This window comes from Urocitellus parryii, chromosome 4 (assembly GCF_045843805.1).
Source record: "Urocitellus parryii isolate mUroPar1 chromosome 4, mUroPar1.hap1, whole genome shotgun sequence".
NCBI classification, from domain to species: Eukaryota; Metazoa; Chordata; class Mammalia; order Rodentia; family Sciuridae; genus Urocitellus; species Urocitellus parryii.
In genome coordinates, this window is record NC_135534.1 from 76,817,863 (window position 1) to 76,840,637 (window position 22,775).

Here is a 22,775-nt window from a genome sequence, read left to right on the forward strand (position 1 = left end):
TTATATGTGATTTCTTCTATAAGTTGAGAGTAAAATGGCATTCACCAGAGGCCAGGGAGAATAGTGGGGGTGGGGAAGGGTTGATCAATGGATACTAAATTATGTTTTTATATTTCAGGAACCCAATGTTGTAACAACTAAAGGAAAACCTAAACAAACTCTCTATCTTCACTTGTTTTTAGTATACTTTAAAAATTACTGATTTTTTTTTTTTTTAGGTCACACAGCTGAGCAGTGTAGTTATTAGTTCCTCACTAGCTTTGCTATAGATTATACATCTAAGTTATTGATTATTATTTTTTTTGCATTTTATTTTTTTTATTTTGTTTTTATTTTTTTTAATTTTATTTTTTTATTGGTTGTTCACAACATTACAAAGCTTTTGACATATCATATTTCATACATTAGATTGAACTCCCAATTTTACCCCAAATGCAGATTGCAGAATCACGTCGGTTACACATCCACAATTTTACATAATGCCCAATTAGTAATTGTTGTATTCTGCTACCTTTCCTATCCCCTACTATCCCCCCTCCCCTCCCCTCCCATCTTCTCTCTCTACCCCATCTACTGTAATTCATTTCTCTCCTTGTTTATTTTCCCATTCCCCTCACAACCTCTTATATGTAATTTTGTATAGCAATGAGGGTCTCCCTTCATTTCCATGCAATTTCCCTTTTCTCTCCCTTTCCCTCCCATCTCATGTCTCTGTTTAATGTTAATCTTTTCTTCCTGCTCTTCCTCCCTGCTCTATTCATAGTTGCTCTCATTATATCAAAGAAGACATTTGGTATTTGTTTTTTAGGGATTGACTAGCTTCACTAAGCATAATCTGCTCTAGTGCCATCCATTTCCCTGCAAATTCTATGATTTTGTCATTTTTTATTGCTGCATAGTACTCCATTGTGTATAGATGCCACATTTTTTTTATCCATTCATCTATTGAAGGGCATCTGGGTTGGTTCCACAGTCTAGCTATTGTGAATTGTGCTGCTATGAACATCGATGTGGCAGTATCCCTGTAGCATGCTCTTTTAAGGTCTTCAGGGAATAGTCCGAGAAGGGCAATAGCAGGGTCAAATGGTGGTTCCATTCCCAGCTTTCCCAGGAATCTCCAAACTGCTTTCCAAATTGGCCGCACCAATTTGCAGTCCCACCAGCAATGTACAAGAGTACCCTTTTCTCCACATCCTCACCAGCACTTGTTGTTGTTTGACTTCATAGTGGCTGTCAATCTTACTGGAGTGAGATGGTATCTTAGGGTGGTTTTGATTTGCATTTCTATGACTGCTAGAGATGGTGAGCATTTTTTCATGTACTTGTTGATTGATTGTATATCCTCCTCTGAGAAGTGTCTGTTCAGGTCCTTGGCCCATTTGTTGATTGGGTTATTTGTTATCTTATTGTCTAATTTTTTGAGTTCTTTGTATACTCTGGATATTAGGGCTCTATCTGAAGTGTGAGGAGTAAAAATTTGCTCCCAGGATGTAGGCTCCCTATTTACCTCTCTTATTGTTTCTCTTGCTGAGAAAAAACTTTTTAGTTTAAGTAAGTCCCATTTGTTGATTCTTGTTATTAACTCTTGTGCTATGGGTGTCCTATTAAGGAATTTGGAGCCTGACCCCACAATATGTAGATCGGAGCCAACTTTTTCTTCTATCAGACACAGAGTCTCTGATTTGATATCAAGTTCCTTGATCCATTTTGAGTTAACTTTTGTGCATGGCAAGAGAAAGGGATTCAGTTTCATTTTGTTGCATATGGATTTCCAGTTTTCCCAGCACCATTTGTTGAAGATGCTATCCTTCCTCCATTGCATGCTTTTAGCCCCTTTATCAAATATAAGATAGTTGTAACTTTGTGGATTAGTCTCTGTGTCCTCTATTCTATACCATTGGTCCACCCGCCTGTTTTGGTACCAGTACCATGCTGTTTTTGTCACTATTGCTCTGTAATATATGGAAATCAATAAATGTTATTCACCACATCAATAGACTTAAAGATAAGAACCATATGATCATCTCGATAGACGTAGAGAAAGCATTCGACAAAGTACAGCATCCCTTTATGTTCAAAACACTTGAAAAACTAGGGATAACAGGAACTTACCTTGACATTGTAAAAGCTATCTATGCTAAGCCTCAGGCTAGCATCATTCTGAATGGACAAAAGTTGAAGGCATTCCCTCTAAAATCTGGAACAAGACAGGGATGCCCTCTATCACCACTTCTATTTAATTTAGTCCTTGAAATACTAGCCAGAGCAATTAGACAGACAAAAGAAATTAAAGGCATAAAAATAGGAAAAGAAGAACTTAAATTATCACTACTTGCAGATGACATGATTCTATACCTAGAAGACCCAAAAGGGTCTACAAAGAAACTACTAGAACTAATAAATGAATTCAGCAAAGTGGCAGGATATAAAATCAACACGCATAAATCAAAGGCATTTCTGTATATCAGCGACAAAACTTCTGAAACGGAAATGAGGAAAAACACTCCATTCACAATATCCTCCAAAAAAATAAAATACTTGGGAATCAACCTAACAAAAGAGGTGAAAGATTTATACAATGAAAACTACAGAACCCTAAAGAGAGAAGTAGAAGAAGATCTTAGAAGATGGAAAAAATATACCCTGTTCATGCATAGGCAGAACTAACATTATCAAAATGGCGATATTACCAAAAGTTCTCTGTAGGTTTAATGCAATGCCAATCAAAATCCCAACGGCATTTCTTGTAGAAATAGATAAAGCAATCATGAAATTCATATGGAAAAATAAAAAACCCAGAATAGCAAAAGCAATTCTAAGCAGGAAGTGTGAATCAGGCGGTATAGCGATACCAGATTTCAAACTATATTAAGTTATTGATTATGATAACAGTTGCCTAGGTTACTTTTCAAGGACTTGAATGTTGCTGTTGTTGAAAGAACTGACTCTTGACAAGGGCCTGCCAAACTAATTGCCCAACGGACTAAAAGATGGTGAAAAAGCTTGGCATCTTTTACTTTCATATTGTATCTTTTTCCTTTGCTACCTTGACCTGTGGATCAGATTTATGCTCAATTCTGCATATAGACATGTCATTTATAGGAATGTTTGTCTAGGATGGAAATATGAGATTAGTTTGCCCTAAATTTACCTAATGTCTCTGTTCCATCTTGAAGACACCAAGATAAAAGTAACAAAGATATTTTCAAGATATAAAAAGGAAATCACCTTGTGATTATATGCATACCAAACACCTGGCTTCACAAGGTCCTGTTCTAGATCAGTGGAGAAGTATCTAGAAGTCTGTAGTCATCATTTTCTAACCTAAGACCCCCTTTTTTCCCCCTTGCCTAAGGATAAAAGAAGCTTAAAAATTCTGAGATAAGCTTCCCAGGCACCAGCCTACCACATTCTCATTGTGTGTGTTGGTATTCCAAATAAATCATTTTCCTTATACCCCCTCAAGAAAGATTACAATTAGATATGAATAAAAAATTCTGTTGTGCCATTGCACAGTAGGGTAACTACAGATAACAACAATGTTCTCTCATAAAGCTAGAAGAAAGGGCTTTGAACGTTTTTACCATGAAGAAATGATAAATGTTTGAGGAGATACGTATTGAACCTGATTTAAACATTATACAATGTATACATGTATTGAAACATCAAACAATAATCCATTAATATGTATGTTTTTATGTACCAGTTAAAATTGATTTTAAAAATACACTTATCCTTTGACATAGTGAATCTAGTTATAAGAATTTATCTCCAATGATGTAAGGGCATGAATACAAAGTGTGTTTTTATATTAAATTTTGTTTGTTTCATCAACTTCACCTATCTATTTGCAGAATATTTTAAATAAACTTGAGCATTTTCATATGTGGGTTTGATATGGGTACCAAAGTTTAAAAAAGTACAAAACAATGTGTTTATTTGGTATGTATCTGGGTTCAAAGGTATATCCATACATATTCAAAATTCTACACATAGCCCAGAGGTGTGGTTAGAAGAGAATATTATTTTCATTGTGTTTTGTTATTCTATTTGAATATTTTTTTGTTATGTACATACATTACTTTTCTTGTTTTAATAGTTTTTTGAGTTGAGTTTATATGGTATAAATTTACCAGTTTAAAGTTTCTGTTCCATTAGCTTTTCTTATGTTTACAGAGTTGTGTATGTATCCATTCCTACAATCTAATTTTAGATCCTTTTTATTTCCCCATAAAAGAAATCATATCCATTATTAGTACATCTCCATTACTCTTTACTTTTTCAACTTTAGGCAACCATTATTTAACTTTCTGTAAGTAAATTTGCCTATTTTGAAATTTCATATAAATAATGTGCTACAACGTGTGTGACTGGCTTTTTTCACTTATAATATTTTTGTCATTTATCATGTTGTAGTTCAACAAACATTTTAAATTGAAAAAATATTTTAGGGGCTAGGGTTGTGGCTCTGTGGTACAGCACCTACCTAGCATGTGTGAGGCACTGGGTTTGATACTCAGCACCACAAAAATAAAAAAATAAATAAAATAAAGGTATGTGTCCATATACAACCAAAAATGCAAAAACAAATTTTAAAAATCAATGTTAAAATAGCATTTTTAAAATTACTCATTTAAGTATATTTTATAATGCTGCTGTGGTTTGGAATTATAGAGAAATTATTTATTGTGAATAGGTACCAATTATTGAACATCTACAATGTACTTGTCACTCTATTAGGCTTTTTGTATGTTTTGTCATAGCATTTAATCCTTATAACATATGTAATAGCATGCATTATTTCTACAAATGAACAAATGAAATATTTTTTTGTGTTGAGTTGCACAGAGTATGAAAATGTTGTGATGTATAATGATAACCATATGCAAACACATACTTTACAACCAGAGTTAAATTATGTAAAGTGCTATAACAAACACTTTACAACACAGTAAAATATTGTTCCCTAGGTAGAGATGTCCAATAGAACCTTTTATAGTGATGATGAGGATCTATACCTGTTCTATGATAACCACGTATGTCCGTTGATATATGGATAGTGTGAATGAGGAACTCAATTTTGATATTTAATTTAAACTTAAATAACTGCTTCTGGACAAGATTTCCTAACAGCAATTGAATTTACTCTCACAATTTAAGCATCTGAGTAGTTAAAAAAAAAAAGGACAAAATACATGAAACTATGGTTTGTAAGAACCTAGACATTGAGCACTGAAGGCCAGGGATTCCCTGAGACATGAAAATTAATGAAATGAGCCTATTATTATTCTGGTTTACTTGCCTAGCATGTGTGAGGCACTGGATTTGATCCTTGAGAGAATTTTTAGGCATGAATCAAAAAGGAATCACTTGCACAAAGTCCAGAAGACTTTCTCTGTTGAGAAACGTGTGGGCAGGCCATGCTGGAAAGAGTTCACAGAATAGAGGAATAGAGAGGAAAGTACTCAGCTTATTACAGATTAGAATGTGTATGAGGAAACTACTCCCAGGATAAGTCAAAAACCAACCTAAAGGATTATAGGCTCTTAATGGAATGACTGGCACTTAAATAGGGGTAGGACTACTCTCTGTTTCTATGAACCCACCGTACTGGAAAATTGCAAAGAATCATGTGGCATTGGGTAAGTTTTTAATCTCAGTAACAGGTAATACTTAGTAGTGCTCCTAGATTGAGCATTACTACAGTCCCTCCTGAATATCTTAAAAGCAATTCCTTAAAAGAATTAAGCTGTTTCCAAGTAATTTAATTGTGTCCCAGAATAAAGCTTAAGAAGATTTATGGGAACACCGAAATATCCATTTCCCATCAAGGTAAAATTCAGAATGCCTAACATCAAATAAAATATTACCATTTAAGACATCAAATAACTCATAATGAGATAGATCTGTCAATTAATGTCAAACTAGAACTGACAAAGGTGTTAGATTTACAGGCAAGGACATTAAAAAGAGTTATTAAAACTAAATCCTGTAGTGTCCAAAAGTTAAATAGAGACACAGAAGATAAAATAAAACCCCAAATTAGACTAGAAGAATAAAATTACAATGTATGAGATGCAAAGTTTACTGAAGAGCATTAATGGTAGATACACATTGCATAAGAAAGTTTTAGTGAAGATGTTTCAATAGAAATGGTGCAGAATGAAATGTAGAAAATAAAGTTTTTTTTTTAAAAAATAGAATAATGATTATTAATTGTGAGTTGTGGAAAATTTCAGGTGACTTGAAGTTTCTGAAAGAGTAAGGAGGATCAAAACATTAGATGAATTCTCAGCTAAAAGTTTTTAAATTGAATGAAAGTTGTAAACTCACAGTTCCAAGAAGCTAAGTGGAATCTTCGTACAATAAACATGACAAGGGTTACCTCAAGGCACAACAATAATAATCAAATTCTGAAGATATATTAGAGTGAAATCTCTAAACTACTGAAAAAAGAAATACATCCACCTAGAATTTTATACTTAGCAAAGGTATCTTTCACAATTAAGTGGAAAAGAATTTCAGCCATATATTTTCAATGAAAAGTGAGTAAAATGTAGTAGTAAACTTACTGACTATACCCTTACCCCCAAAACACACACACACACACACACACACACACACACACACAGACAATGGATGGCACCAATAGCACAATTGTCAGGAGAAATGAAAATACACTTTTATAAGATATTTATACTGTGGTAAGTGGCACAGTTGTCATTTGACTGTAGACCATAGCAATTTATAGATGTGTGCTATAAATGTTAAAACAGACATTAAACTATCCCAACAAAGAAGGGAAAATGGAATCATTAGACAAATTCAGTTAATCCAAAATGGAGTAAAAAAAATGGAGTGAAAAAGAAACAAAAGTGAGATAAATAGAAAAATTAATAATAAGGTGATAGATTTAAATCTAAACATTCCACTAACTGCATTAAATAAAAGTAGTCTAAATATCCCAATTGAGAGGCAGAGATTTTCAGGATAAGAAAAAGGAAGAGACAACTATATGCTGCTTGTAAGCAATATACACATTTAATAATCCTAATCAGTTAAAAATAAAAGAAAATTAATGCTAAATAAAAGAGATCTAGGATTGCTGTCAGACAAATAATGAGAGAATGCTATAAAATAGCACTATTTTAACATAGGATAGCAAAATAGCACTATTTGCCGATGGTAGGATTCTATACCTAGAAGACCCAAAAAATTTCACCAGAAAACTTCTAGAACTAGTAAAAGAATTCAGCAAAGTAGCAGGATGCAAAATCAACACCCATAAATCAAAGGCATTTCTGTATATCAGTGACAAATCCTCTGAAAGGGAAACAAGGAAAACTATGCCATTTACAATAGCATCAAAATAAATAAATAAATAAAATACTTGGGAATCAACTTAATGAAAGAGGTTAAAGTCTTCTACAATGAAAACTACAGAATGCTAAAGCAGGAAATTAAAGAAGACCTTAGAAGATGGAAAGATCTACCTTGTTCTTGGATAGGCAGAATTAATATTGTCAAAATGATCATAATACCAAAACCACTATACAGATGTAATGCAATTCCAATCAAAATCCTAATGACATTCCTCATAGAAATAGAAAAAGCAGTCAGTCATGAAATTCATCTGGAAAAATAAGAGACCCAGAATAGCTAAAACAATCCTTAGCAAGAAGAGTGAAGCAGGTGGCATCACTATACCAGACCTTAAACTATACTACAGAGCAATAGTAACAAAAAGAGCATGATTTTGACAACAAAACTTATAGACCAGTGGTACAGAATAGAGGACACAGAGACTAACCCACATAATTACAGTTATTTTATATTTGACAAAGGTGCCAAAAACGTACAATGGGAAAAATATAGCCTCTTTAACAAATGGTGCTCGGAAAACTGGAAATCCATATGCAACAAAATGAAATTAAATGCCTGTCTCTCACCATGCACAAAACTCAACTCAAAGTGGACAAGGATCTAGGAATTAAACTAGAGACACTGCATCTATTAGGAAAAAAAAATGTAGACCCAAATCTCCATCATGTCAGATTAGGTCTAAACTTGCTTAGTAAGACTTCTATAGTGTAAGAATTAATATCAAGAATCAATAAATGGGATGGATTCAAGCTAAAAAGCTTCTTCTCAGCAAAAGAATCAGAGAGGTGAACAGAGAGCCTACTAATTGGGAACAAATTTTTACCACATGCACATCAGATAGAGCATTAATCTCTAGTATATATAAAGAACTCAAAAATTTTAACACCAAAAAACCAAATAACCCAATTAATAAATGGGCCAAGTATTGAACAGGCACTTCTCAGAAGATCTACAATCAGTCAACAAATATATGAAAAAATGTTCAACATCTCTAGCAATTAGGGAAATGCAAATCAAAACTAAGATTTCATCACACTCCAATCTGAATGGAAGATATTAAGAATACAAACAATAGTAAGTGTTGGCAAGGATGTGGGGGAAAAGGCACACTCTTACATTGCTGGTGGTACTCCAAATTGGTGCAGCCAATCTGAAGAGCAGTATGGAGAATCTTTGGAAAAACTGGGAATGGAGTCACCATTTGACCCAGCTATCCCACTCCTTGTTCTATACCGAAAGGACTTAAAAACAGCACACTACAAGGATGATTGTATTTTTTTTCTTTTTTTTTTTATTGGTTGTTCAAAACATTACAAAGCTCATGACATATCATCTTCCATACATTTGATTCAAGTGGGTTATGAACACCCATTTTTTACCCCAAATACAAGTTGCAGAATCACATTGGTTACACATCCACATTTTTACATAATACCATATTAATGACTGTTATATTCTGCTACCTTTCCTATCCCCTACTGTCAAGTTTTCTTATTAATAAGAATTAGCTGTCTGATGAACTGTATTTTTTTTAAAGAGAGAGAGAGAGAGAGAGAGAGAGAGAGAGAGAGAGAGAGAGAGAGAGAGAAAATTTTTTAAAAAATATTTATTTCTTAGTTCTCTGCAGACACAACATCTTTGTTGGTATGTGGTGCTGAGGATCGAACCCTGGCCACAGGCATGCCAGACAAGCGTGCTACTGCCTGAGCCACATTCCCAGCCCTGCTGAACTGTATTTTACTTTTGATTGTCTTGATATAGAAGTTAATAGGCTTTCTCACATACATTGACTTGAATGTATAAAAGCCATTATCCTAGTTTTGAAGTTAATTGCTTCTTCAAGTATTTTAATAGACAAGTTAAAAAAAATGCCCATTCATTTTTGGAACCCTGTTAATACTTCTATGCAGTTAATATAATGTGTGTGTGTGTTTATATTAGTGTGTGAACCATACATACATACATACATATGCACATACATACACAGTCTACCTTTTCTATTGTTGAGTTTTGTATCTGTGGATTCAAGCAACCACTGATCGAAAATATTTAGAAAAAAACCCTGCATCTGTAACAAAGATGAATAGACATTTTTCGTTCCTTATTGTTTAAACAGTAAAGCCTAACTTCTATTGTTGTATTAATTGTGATACGTAATGTAGAGATGATTTAAAGTATGCACAGGATATGTGTAGATTATATGCCAATACATAGCATTCACAAATTTTGGTCCTTGTGGGGGTAAAGTTAGTGGTGGGTGGGCTGTGCTTAGAACTAATCCCTTATGGGTATGGAGAGACAATTGTACATAATGTGTATATTTATAATTATCTATATAATTAGTTTATTATTGCCTTAATATAGTTTATTTGAAAGATTGAGAGTATAACATATGTTATACTCATATAACATTGTACATAATGTGTATATTTATAATTATCTATATAATTAGTTTATTATTGCCTTAATATAGTTTATTTGAAAGATTGAGAGTATAACATATGCATGACTAGTTTTATATATCATTTTATTGTTTCAGGCACAAATTTTAATAGTGGATATTTTCTTTTTCTAAATCACACAAATGGTGATGTCAATGTTCTTTTGCAACTAATCTATTTTTTCCTTATTGTAGGTCCTTTTGTTCTGCATAACAGCAGCCATGTACATGTTCTTTTTCAGGTATGTTGTGTTATATCTATTTATTTTAATACCAAAAATAGTATGCCTTTGTAATGTTTTTGTCAACCATGAAACTCAAAATAGTCCCTAAAAAATTGGCCCCCACAAGTGACCTTGTTTCCCAGGGTTGGTAATGGATAAATACTTACTCCGTTTTGACTAGATAAAAGACAAGCAGGGGAAGAAAGATTTTGTTTTTCCTCCCATTCTCCATGTAGGCTCATCTTAGAAAATAGAATATGTCAATTAATTAGTACTCAAATCCCAATAAATGAATTTTTGTTTGCTTTTAGATATTTTTCACTTTCCTTATAAAAACAATCAATGTTTTATATTTAAATGAGAAAAAAGTGACAGTAGGGTTCTAGCAATCAATATTTTAAATTTAAATGGGAAAAAAGTGGCAATAAGGTTCTAGCTAAGCCTTATGCGAAGGTACCTCAACACATTAATCATACTCTATAAATATTAAATTTGTCTCTAAGTTTAAAGTTGTACTTTAATTGGAACTCTGAGGACTAGAAATCTTAGGACTGTGGGAGGAGTGTCAGAGTGTTTCAAGTTATGAATGCTAATAAAAAGACTATCTGTCATCTTTGTACAACCATAGCAATATGAAATATAATTTTTGATTAGAGTGAGTCTACTCCTTAATCACAACCTTCATCTTCAGTGATACCAGTTAATTCCCATTTATCTCTCCCTTATTTAAATAAATCTTTTTTGATTTTCTTGGATCTATGCAGTGTTCAACCACAGTAAAAATCCCCAGGCTTTTAAGTTTATAATTTATACTTAATTGACAAAGGCAGTTGTGGATTTTAATCATATATTTGGTAGATATATTTATCTTTTCTTTAAAAATAATGAAATAATTGAGCCTGCCAACATTTTTCAACCACTGGTTTCTTACCAGAACATCTTAATATATATTTGATGAATCCCGATGACATAATTCAAAATTACTTTGATTTTGAAAATGTTATATGTAAGTACAAAAATGATGATGATGTTGTTTTTATTTTGGTAAAGAGACAGCCAGTGTGTTAGAGGAAAAGGCATAAACATTCAAAGTTGGGAGGATTTGACTTGCAAAGGATTGGTAATGGGATACATAGTATTTTATATCAGTTACTAGTAACTGAAAAAATTATTGGAGCTATCTGGTTGTCTCTGAATTTTTTTCCCCTTAGTGCTGCGGTGAATGCAGGGCCTTGTGGAGGCTAGGCAGGTGCTCTCCCACCTCTAGCTGGAAAAGTTCTAATCTGTTTATTATTTTTACTGTATCTTCATATATGCTATACTGTTACATTGGACTATTGTACCATATGCAGACTATGGTCCCTTTCTTATATTTTTAACTTATGAGTAGGTTGGGAGGTTTAGGAACAATGACTGTTTTATTCCATCAATTTACAAACAATTTATGATTGTATTCACATGTATTAATAGGGAAATGTTATAGAAAGTTCACATAGTTTATTTTTATATGTTTATTTGTATAGTCTGAAGATATAGCATACCTGCTGGGAAAAATGAAATTATAAGTATTGCAAAGTTAGAAATTTGACTCTTGTTGACATGCACAGGAGGAAAGAACAACATCAAATAAATTTTCTTTTTGTCAAAATACATACCAGAACAGGCATTTAAATGAAATAGTGACACTGAAAAACAACATATATGCTTTAATGTTTGGCATTTCTTTGTCATAAGATGGTTTTGAGGTTTAAAAACAAATCATGTGTTGAATTCACTGATAAATGACCAATTTGTAGCATGGTTCTAGGAAATTACATTTTGAAAGCTGCTGCCACCAACCTCGTATTTTTGGTGTAGAAAGAAAATCAACCCTATAAATATGTGTTTTGGTGCAGAGCTACAGAACCTTTTCCTGTTTCAGTCATAAAGTCTGGGTTAAAAACAACAGTTTAAAATACTTTCCAGAAGGCTCAATGCAAGGTTTAAGTGCCAAGATAAACACTTTCAATTTTCTGAGGAAAGGGGTTGTTTTTCTTCTAAAAGAAGCACTATCACCAAATTCTTAGTGTTCTTGGCAAAAGTTAGTTTGAATAACTCAACAAAAGAGGTTTGATGAATGGTAAAATAAAACCATTTACAAAGTACTATAACCAAACAAAACAATGTTATATGTTTTTCTGAACTCTAACTTGTGTTTGGAATGAACAAACATTATACAATAGCATTTAGCTAGTCCAAATGCATTGGAATATTTTATTCTTAATTAAATTTTATTATAAGTACAGATATTTGTGGACACATATATTCAATTGTTAATAATTATTTTCAATTTAATTGCATAAAATTGAATACTTAAATATCATGATATTGACCCCAAGACTCCTTTTATTGTAACTTTTTTTGGCAAGAGTATAAGAGAAAAATTGTATGTTTGAAGAGCCAACTTATGGTTTTATCCAAATATATAAATTGGAAAAATTGAAATGAGACCCCTTTCAAAACAGAAAAAATGTACCAATTTTATTTTTTTTTTTAAAGAAAGAACTGGAAGAAATAGTTCCTTGAGTATTTTCCGAGTATGTTCCTTGGCTATGGTGGTTATATTGCAAGTTTATTTAAAAAGCAACACGATGTTTTTGGTGTTGAAAACTATGGTTAACCAAATGTGAAATGAAATATTTTACTCTTGAATAGCTTTTAATAGCTTTTAATCCATACATGAGAAAAAAAAAAAAGATTGTGCAAATGGAATTCTGACATCATCTCACAGGCTTGAGCTGAGGAAAGGTAGTGTGTGAGAGAGAGCTCTAGTTCTGTTACACTTTTTAGCCAGCTGGCTTGCAGCAGTATAACCATAAAGTACTTGTTGTAGTCTTTTAGGAATTAGGGTATAACTCAGGATGCACATATTTTGAAGACCCTTTGAAAGAAGGCTCTTTGTACCATCCCAGTGAACATTCTTTTGGGTGTTGCTGCCTCCTTGTTAAGTTATCTTATTATTAAGCATTCTTTTGTCATGACTGTACATTAGGGTATTGTCTATCATGATCAATGCAGGCCAAGTAGGATCATGAAAATTTGGTAGAAAATCTTGTCTCATGTACTACTTGAAGCAGTTTTTTAAACTTTCAAATATGTATTTACGAGTAAAATAGCTTATTTTTTGTGTCAGAGGATTCATTATATTTCTTGAATTAGGATTAATTACGAGGGAAAAAAGAAATTTTCTTTTGACCACTAACTTTTTTCTCTTTTATGTGAGAAAACAAAGAATCAACAAAAAGCACAAAGAGAAAATATTATACTTAATCCTGTTCACTGAAAGAAAAAAGAAAGAAAAAAAGCAGTGCTTTTAAGCATCGTTGGTTTTTTTTCAACTATAGGTATGAAAAATACCTATATTTTAGAGAAAGGATTTCTTTGTTAGTTTAAACTAGATAGTATCATAGAGTATATAATAATTTTGATCCTAGCCTCATGACTACTAGTTAGACATTCTTCCCAAAAGCCTTTGCAAAGGCAACAGTTTCAACAGTTTGTTTCGAAATATAGATTGAAAAGCTCAGTCATGTCATAGCCATTAATCTATATACATAATGGACTGTTTCACAATGGACATATCTTACATAATCTGATGTTAACATGGAAAAGTAATTCCAAGTCAAAAAGAAAATGCTAGAGGTATCCCAATACCTGATTTCAAATTATACCAGACAGCTATAGTAACAAAAGCGGCATGGTAGTGGCATAAAAACAGACACATAGACCAATGGTACAGAATAGATGACACAGAGACAAACTCACATATCTACGGTCATCTGATCCTTGACAAAAGTGCTTGCAATCTGTATATGGGGTAAAAATGGGAGTTCATAACCCACTTGAATCTAAAGTATGAAATATGATATGTCAAGAGCTATGTATTGTTTTGAACAGCCAATAAAAAAAGTGCCAAAAATACATATTGGAGAAAAGATAGCCTTTTTAAACAAATGGTGCTGGGAAAACTGGTTATCTATGTGTAGAAGAATAAGACTGGGCTCTTGTCTCTTACTCTGCATAAAAAATCAAATCAAAATCAATCAAAGATTTAAGAATTAGATCAGAAACTATGCAACTCTTAGAAGAAGACATAGTGTCAACACTCCAGCATACAGGCATAGGCAATAACTTTGTTAATGTGACCCCTCACGCTCATGTAATCATACCAAGAGTTAATAAATGGGTTGGCATCAAATTAAAAAGCTTATGCACAGGGCTAGAGTTGTTGCTCAGCAGTAGAGTGATTGCCTAGCACATGTGAGGCACTGGGTTCAATTCTCAGTTGTCTATCAACAACTAAAAAAATATTTTTTAGAAAGCTTCTGCACAGCAAAGGAAATGATTAGGAATATGAAGAGAGTATCTACAATGTGGGAGAAAATATTTGCTAGCTACACTTTTGTCAGAGGATTAATATCTAGAATACATAAAGAACTCAAAAAACTTTATACCAAAACTTACAGATAACCCAATTAATAAATGGACAAGTGAATTAAACAGATATTTCACAAAAGAAGAGATACAAATGGCCATCAAATATATGAAAAAATATTCAACATCATTAGCATTAGGGAAATGCAAATCAAAACTACACTGAGATTTCATCTCCCATGGGTAAGAATGGCAGTCATCAAGAATACAAATAATGGCACCGCTGACACAGATTCCGCTGCCATGCCCAGAGGTCTTTTCTCTGAGCAGGGCCAGGGCTACCTCTGTGGCTACCTCTGAATTCACTGCCGCTGATGAATGGAGGTCTCTTGTCCAGTCAGCTGCCACCTGCAACGCTACTGCCACCGCTGTTGCTGACCTGCTTCCTGCTGCCAACAATCACCACCACTACTACTGCTACCACTGTGTAGAGGACTGCTGTGGGGGGAGACTCCAGATTGCTTGTGGCTGCATCCATTTTAGGACACCAGCTAGAGCCTGGGTGCCAGCAGGTTTACCACTACAAGAGCCTCTATCTGGGGACTCTGGCTGGGACATGCAGGTCCAGTGTGGGGGTGCCTGCATGTTTATAGGTGCTTGGGGTCTTTCTGCTCGGAGTGCTGGTGACCCTTGTCTTGCTGCTTCATCTTGGGTTTGCTCCTTTGCATGAGTGTATCCCTGGTGGTCTCTCTGAAAGTAGGAGCACATTGAGATCTTGGGACTGCAGCATGGCTGAGCCTGAGGTATCTGAACCCAGATTGGTGGGATAGTGAATGGGTCTTCAAGGGCTGATCTGGGTCTGGTGATCCCAAGAGACATCAGAAACAGGGCTGAGAAACTTTGAACAATGATGAAGACAGGTCGACTCTCCAGCGAGATTTATTTTTCAATTTGCTAATATCTCTACCATATTTGGAACAGGATGTGTTTTATGCATCAATGTGTGGAGGACAATGATATATGAATGGTGTTTTGCATTTTTATTGTATTCTTATGTTTAATTTTTTTTCTTTGTGTTCTTGCTCACTCTTGTCTGTTTTCTTAAGATTTTTCTTTCCAACTTTTCCCCGACCAAGAGCCAATCTCTGTTGGCCCCTCTTTCACTCTTCCTGTGAATTTTTGCTTCTAGGTTCTCTCTTCTTCCCTCGTGAACATCCTATACTATGGTAGTTCTATTCTCTCATCCACCATTTGAAATTGTAAACCGTTTTAACAAATTTTCTGTTTATGCTATAGATAGTTATTGAACTCATCATTTTTGGTTCAATGCAAAAAAGCAGTAGATGTCTTAATGGGAGCTATTAGGTTTAAGTCTCTATATTTTGTACACTAGGTGCTATTCTTATTGGTCTCACTGTTATAGGCAAAGCACTGAAAACATTCAGGGATACTATAGGTCTACAGGGTAGGATTTGTGCTGCCTTAGATCCACACTTCTAGATGGGAAAACACATGAACAACATGAAAAAATGAGGGATTAATGCACCCCAAACAAACCAACAACAGAAGCAACACAGTAGAAAAATGTCCAAGGAGTTCAGAATGTACATAATTCAATTGATCTGTGAAATAAAGGATAGTATAAGGAGTGAAATGAAAGAAAAGATATAGAAAGTAAAAGATCACTTCAATAAAGAGTTAGAGATTCTGAAAAAAAAAACAAGCAGAAATCCTCGAAATGAAGGAATCACTAAGCCAAATTGTAAATTCAATAGAAAGCATCAGCAACAGACTACAATGAAGACAAAATATATATTCTTGAAGGTAGAGTTGACTAGGCAGAGAAAATGGTAAGAAACCATAAATAGAACATCCAAGAATTATGGAATAACATGAAAAGTCCAAATTTAAGAGTTATTAGAATAAATAAAGGAGCAGAGATACAAACCAAAGGAATGCACATTCTTTTCAATGATTTAATAGCAGAAAATTTCCAAAACCTAAAGAATTGAATGGAAAAATCAAATACAAGTGTCTTATAGGACCCCAAATGTACAAAATTACAGCAGACTCACACCACAAAACATTATAATGAGAATAACTAACACAGAGAATAAAGATAAAATCTTAAAGGCCATGAGAGAAAAAAATCAAATTACCTATGGGGGAAAGCATTTTGTATCTTGGCTGAATTCTCAACCAGACCCTCAAAGTTAGGAGGTCCTGGAATAATATATTTCAAGCTCTGAAAGAAAATGGATGCCATTCAAGAATTGTATGTCCAGATAAGTTAAGTTTCAGATTTAAAGATGAAGTTAAAACCTTCCATGATAAACAAAAATTAAAAGAATTCACAACTAGAAAGCCTACACTACAGAACTTTGTCAACAAAATATTCCATGAGGATGAAGTGAAAATAAAAAGGAATAGTCAACCAAAGGAGGAACTTAAGTCAAATTGAAAACCAGAAATAAATCAAAATGTCAGGGAATACAAATCATATCTCAATAATAACCTTGAATATTAACGGCCTAAACATGAATCAAAAGATATAGAATGGCAAATTGGATTAAAAAGCAAGACCCAACAATATGCAGACTTCAAGAGACTCACCTCATGGGCAAAGACATACACAGGCTGAAGGTGAAAGAATTGGAAAAAACTTATCACTCATATGGATTGCGTAATTCAATTTTCAGATATAGTGGACTTCAAATCAAAGTTAATCTGAAGAGACAGATAAGGACATTTCATACTTCTTAAGGGAAGTATATATAAGCAGGACATAACAATTATAAATATTTACGCCCCAAACAATGGAGCATCTATGCACATCAAATAAGCCCTTCTCAATTTCAAGAGTTAAATAGACCACAACTCAGTAATACTGGGTGACTTTAACACAACTCTCTCACTACTGGATAGATATTCCAAACAAAAAATAAGGAAACTATAGAACTAAATAATACAATCAATAATTCAGACTTAACAGACATATACCAAATATTTCATCCACCAATGAGCGAATATACTTTCTTCTCAGCAGCACATGGCTCCCTCTCTAAAATAGACGATATTTTATGCCAACTTTTAGTAAATACAAAAAGACAGAGATAATACCCTGCATTCTATCAAACTACAAAAAAATGAAATTATAAAGCAATGATAAAATAAAAAATACAAGCTACTATAACAAATGGAGACTAAATTATAAACTATTGAATGGATATGTATGGATGGATAGTAGAAGAAATCAAGAATGAAACAAAAAATTCTTAGAGGTAAATGAGAACACTGATACAACATATCAAAATCTCTAGGATGCTATGAGGGTGGTACTAAGAGAAAAGTTTATTGCATTCAGTACATTCATTAAAAGAATAAAAACTCAACAAATAAATACCTTAACACTACATTTCAAAGCCCTAGAAAAAGAAGAACAAATCAACACTAAAAGCAGTAGAAGACAGAAAATAATTAAAATCAGAGTTGAAATCAATGAAATAGAAACAAAAGAAACAATTGAAAAAATTGACAAAAGAAAAAGTGTGTTCTTTGAAAAAATAAATAATATAGATAAACTCCCGCCATGCTAATGAAGAAAAAAAGAGAGAAAACTCAAATTACTAAAATCAATGATGAAGAAGAAATATTATAGTGGACATGTCTGAAATACAGAAGATAATTAGAAACTATTGTGAAAATTTGTATTCCAATAAAATAGAAAATAGTGAAGACATTGACAAATTTCTAGAGACATATAACCTACTCAAACTGAATAGGATGTCATACATGATTTAAACAGATCAATTTCAAGTAATGAAATAGAAAATGCCATCAAAAGCCTACCAACCAAGTAAAGCCCAGGACCACATGGATTCTCAGCTGAGTTCTACAAGACTTTCAAAGAAGAATTATCACCAATACTCCTCAATGTATTCCATGAAACAGAAAAGGAGGAACCCTTCCAAACTCATTCTATGAGGCTAATATTACCCTTATACCAAAACCAGACAAAGACATATCAAGGAAAGAAAACTTCAGACCAATATCTCTGATGAGCATAGAATCAAAAGTTTTCAATAAAATTCTTTCAAATTGCATAAAAATATAAAAAAGAGTGCACCACGATCAAGTGGGGTTTATCCAAGGAATGCAGGGTTGATTCAACATATGGAAATCAATTAACGTAATTCATCATATTACTAGACTTAGAAACAAGAATCATACTATGATCTCAGTATATGCAGAAAAAGCATTTGACAAAATACAGCACACCTACAAGTTCAAAACACTAGGAACCCTTGGATAATAGGAACATATCTCAACATTGTAAATGGTATATATGCTAAACCCAAGGGCAGCATCATTCTAAATGGAGAAAAATTGAAAGCATTCCTGCTAAAAACTGGAACAAGACAAGGATGTCCTCATTCACCGCTTCTATTCAACATCATCCTTGAAACTCTAACCAGAGCAATTACACAAAAGAAAAAATTAAAGGGATACAAATAGATAAAAATGAACTCAAAACTATCACTATTTGCTGATGACATGATTCTATATCTAGATGATCCAAAAAATTCCACCAGAAAAGTCTAGAACTAGTAAATGAATTCAATAAAATAGCAGGACATAAAATCAATACCCATAAATTAAATACATTTCTATACATCAGTGGTGAATCCACTGAAAGAGAAATCAGGAAAAATACTCCATTCACAATAGTTTTTTTTTTTTTTAAACAAAACAAAACTGGGAATCAATCTAACAAAATAGGTGAAAGACCTCTACAATGAAAACTACAGAATACTAAAGAAAATAATTGAAGAAAATCTAAGATGAAATGTTCTCCCATGTTCTCCTAGATATGCAGAATTAATATTGTCAAAATGACCATACTACCAAAAGCATTCCACAGATTTAATGTAATTCCTATTAAAATCACAATAACATTCTTAATAGAAATAGAAAAAGCAATCATAAACTTTATTTGGAAAAATGAGAGATTCAGAATAAAGCAATCCTTAGCAAGAAGAGTGAAGCAGGAGGTATCATAATACCAGACCTTAAACTATGCTACAGAGCTATAGAAACAAAAATGGCATGATTTTGGCACCAAAATAGACTTGAGGACACAGAGCCAAACCCACATAAATATGGTTATGTCAGACTAGACAAAGGTGCCAAAAACATTCACTGAAGGAAAGATAGCCTATTCGACAAATGGTGATGGCAAAACTGGAAACCCATATGTAGTAAAATGAAATTAAACATCTATCTCTCTCTCCTGCACAAAAATCAACTGAAAGTGAATCAACAACACTAGAACAGAGACCCTGCACCTCAGAGAAGAAAAAGTAGGCCCAAATTTTCACTATGTTGGCCTAGGATCTGACTTCTTTAAAAAGTGGATTCAAATTAAAAAGCTTCTTCTCAGTAAACAATCAATAACGTGAGGAGAGAACCTACAGATTGTGAGGAAATCTACCACGTGTACCTCTGATAAAGTATTAATCTCTAATATATATATAGAACTAAAAAAATTTAATACCAAAACCCCCAAATAACCCAATCAATAAATGGGCTAAGAAACTGAACAGACACTTCTTCAGAAGAAGAAATACAGTTGATCAACAAATATATGAAAAGTATTCAACATATCTAGCAATTAGAGAAATGTAAATCAAAACTACATTAAGATTTCATGACACTCTAGTCAGAATGGGAATCATCAAGAATACAGGCAACAATAAATGTTGATGAGGATGTAGGGAAAAAGGTACACACGTACATTGCTGATGCGACTGCAAATTGGTGCAACCACTATTGAAAGCAGTATGGAGATTCCTCAGAAAACTTGGACTGGAACCACCATTTGACCCAGCTATCTCACTCCTTGGTTTATACTCAAAGGAGTTAAAATCAGTATACTACAGTAATGCAGCCATGTCAATGTTTATAGCAGCTCAATTCACAATAACTAAACTATGAAAACAAACTAGGTTTTCTTCAATAGATGAATAGATAAAGAAAATGTGGTGTGTGTGTGTGTGTGTGTGTGTGTGTATATTCAATGGAATATTATTCAGTTTTAAAAAAGAATGAAATTATGGTATTTGCCAGTAAACGGATGGAGTTGGGGAATGTCATGATAAGTGAAATAAGCCAATCCTAAAACACCAAAGGGCAGATGTTTCCTCTAATATGCAGATGCTAATTTACAATAAGATGGGGGGCACTAGAGAAGAATAGCTTTACCTTAGATTAGGCAGAGAGAAGCGAAAGGAGGGGAAGGGAAGGAATGTGGGGATAGAAAAGACAGTAGAATGAAACAGACATTATTACTTTATGTATATGTGTGACTGCATGACCAATATGATTCTAGAACATGTACACTCAGAAAAATGAGAAATTATATTCCATCTATGTATATCAAAGTACATAAATGCATTCTACTGTAAGTATAACTAATTAAAACAAATTTTTTAAAAAAGAGAAAAGAAAAGAATACAAATAATAATAAATGCTGGAGGGGATGTGGAGAAAAAGAAATACTTTTACAGTGTTGGTAGGAGTGTAAATTAATACAACCACTCTGGAAATCAGTATGGAGGTTCCTCAAAAGACTAGGCATGGAATCACTTCATGACCCAGCTATGCCACTCTTTGGTATTTATCCTGAAGAATTAAAGTCTTCATACTACATGCATACCCATGTTTATAGTAGCATAATTTACACTAGACAAACTATATAAAACCAGCCTACTTGTCTATTAGTAGATGGATGAAGAAAATGTGGTATATATACAATCGGAGTTTTATTCATCCATGAAGAAAAATGAAATTATGTCATTTGTAGGAAAATAGATGGAACTAGGGACCGAAATAAGCAAAATAAGACAGTCAAAAGGTTAAGGGTTATGTGTTTCCTCTCATTTATGAAATCTAGAGAAGAAAAAGGAAAAGAAAGGCAAGGTATGATCACATGAAAAGCAAAGGAGGATCAGTAGAGTAGAGGAAGAGGACCAGAAGGTAAAAGGAAAGGAGGGAGTGGGGAAGCACTGGTGAAGGATCTTAAGTAAATTATATTGTTATATTGCATGTATGTACTAATATTGTAACAACATTCCACCATTATGTACATAATAATGTACCAATAAAAAAGAAAAAATAATGACTTTTTGAAATTTGTTCTTTTTAGATATACATGACAGTAGAGTGTACTTTAACATACTATACATACATGCAGTATAACTTATTCTAATTAGGATCCCATTCTTGCGGTTGTGCATTATGTGAAGTTTCACTAGTCATGTATTCATATATGAACAAGGGAAGTTATGTTTGATTCATTCTACTGTCTCTCCTATTCCTATATCTCACCCTTTCCTTTGTTCCCTTTGTCAAATCCAGTGATAGCTGTTGTTTTAAAATAGGAGAAAAATTTAATAAAAAAACAGAAAATATCAGGAATGAAGGCATAATCTGTAGTGTCAATGCTATAATTAAGCCTAGTATAGTAAGGGTTAAGAAGTTTTTTTTTTTTTTTTTTTTTTTTTTTTGCTTTAGCAACCTAATGGTCAAAGGTAACCTATGAGATAAATTTCTGTAGTTGAACTGGGATAGTGAATTAAGAAATAAATCTGTGATGAGGAAGCAGAAAGAGTTTAGTAAACTGAAGGAGCACGAGAGAGAAGTTATTAGAAGACTGAGGGTTTTACTTTTGTTTTCTTCTCTCGCTCTCTCCTCTTTCCCTTCTCTTTCCTCTCTCTTTGAATAAGAAGACTAGAGTATAAGAAAGTTTAAGGGGTAAAAGGGTTCCATAAGCAGGATAGATTTACCAGTTGGAGAAGGGGAAAGAGAATAGAGAAGTCAAAAATGTGATCCAAAATATTAATATATGTGGGTAGATTGTTAGACTTGTCTGAAAGACATAATGATAAATGATTAGGAGGAAGCTGAACCTGACAGCCTCTGGCCTTGGCTTAAGGGAAGCAGAACTAATGGATAAAAGAGGTATTAAGTGGAAAAATATAATATTTTGGCTTCCTAAATATTTGGTCTTTATTAAAAGGCAAATAACTTATAAAAATAGACTTGGAACCGTGAAACCAGTATTTCTCAGAAGATAAAAGCAGATGAAAAGATGCACTTTTATTTTTGGCAATAAACCTATAAGTTTTCTAAAAACTAAAATTTGTCCTGTGAAAAAAGAAATATAGAGATTGTTGGGATTTTGCTTTTCTTAGAACAAATGAAAGAGGTGAGAAAACTTAGGACCGGTAAATGTTTTAAATCATTTTCTCTGATAA

The 22,775-nt window shown here is 33.3% G+C and overlaps 1 protein-coding gene across 6 annotated transcripts in view; it reads left to right on the top strand.

Moving 5' to 3' along the window:
• The window catches only part of Tmem135 (transmembrane protein 135), a 227,149-nt gene that overhangs the window by 145,027 nt on the left and 59,347 nt on the right, over positions 1-22,775 (top strand). For all 6 annotated transcript variants that reach the window (XM_026401522.2, XM_077797667.1, XM_026401523.2 and 3 more), the window contains one exon: positions 10,019-10,065. In XM_026401522.2, the coding sequence (XP_026257307.1) occupies positions 10,019-10,065 (47 nt within the window). The remainder of the gene's footprint in view (positions 1-10,018; positions 10,066-22,775) is intronic.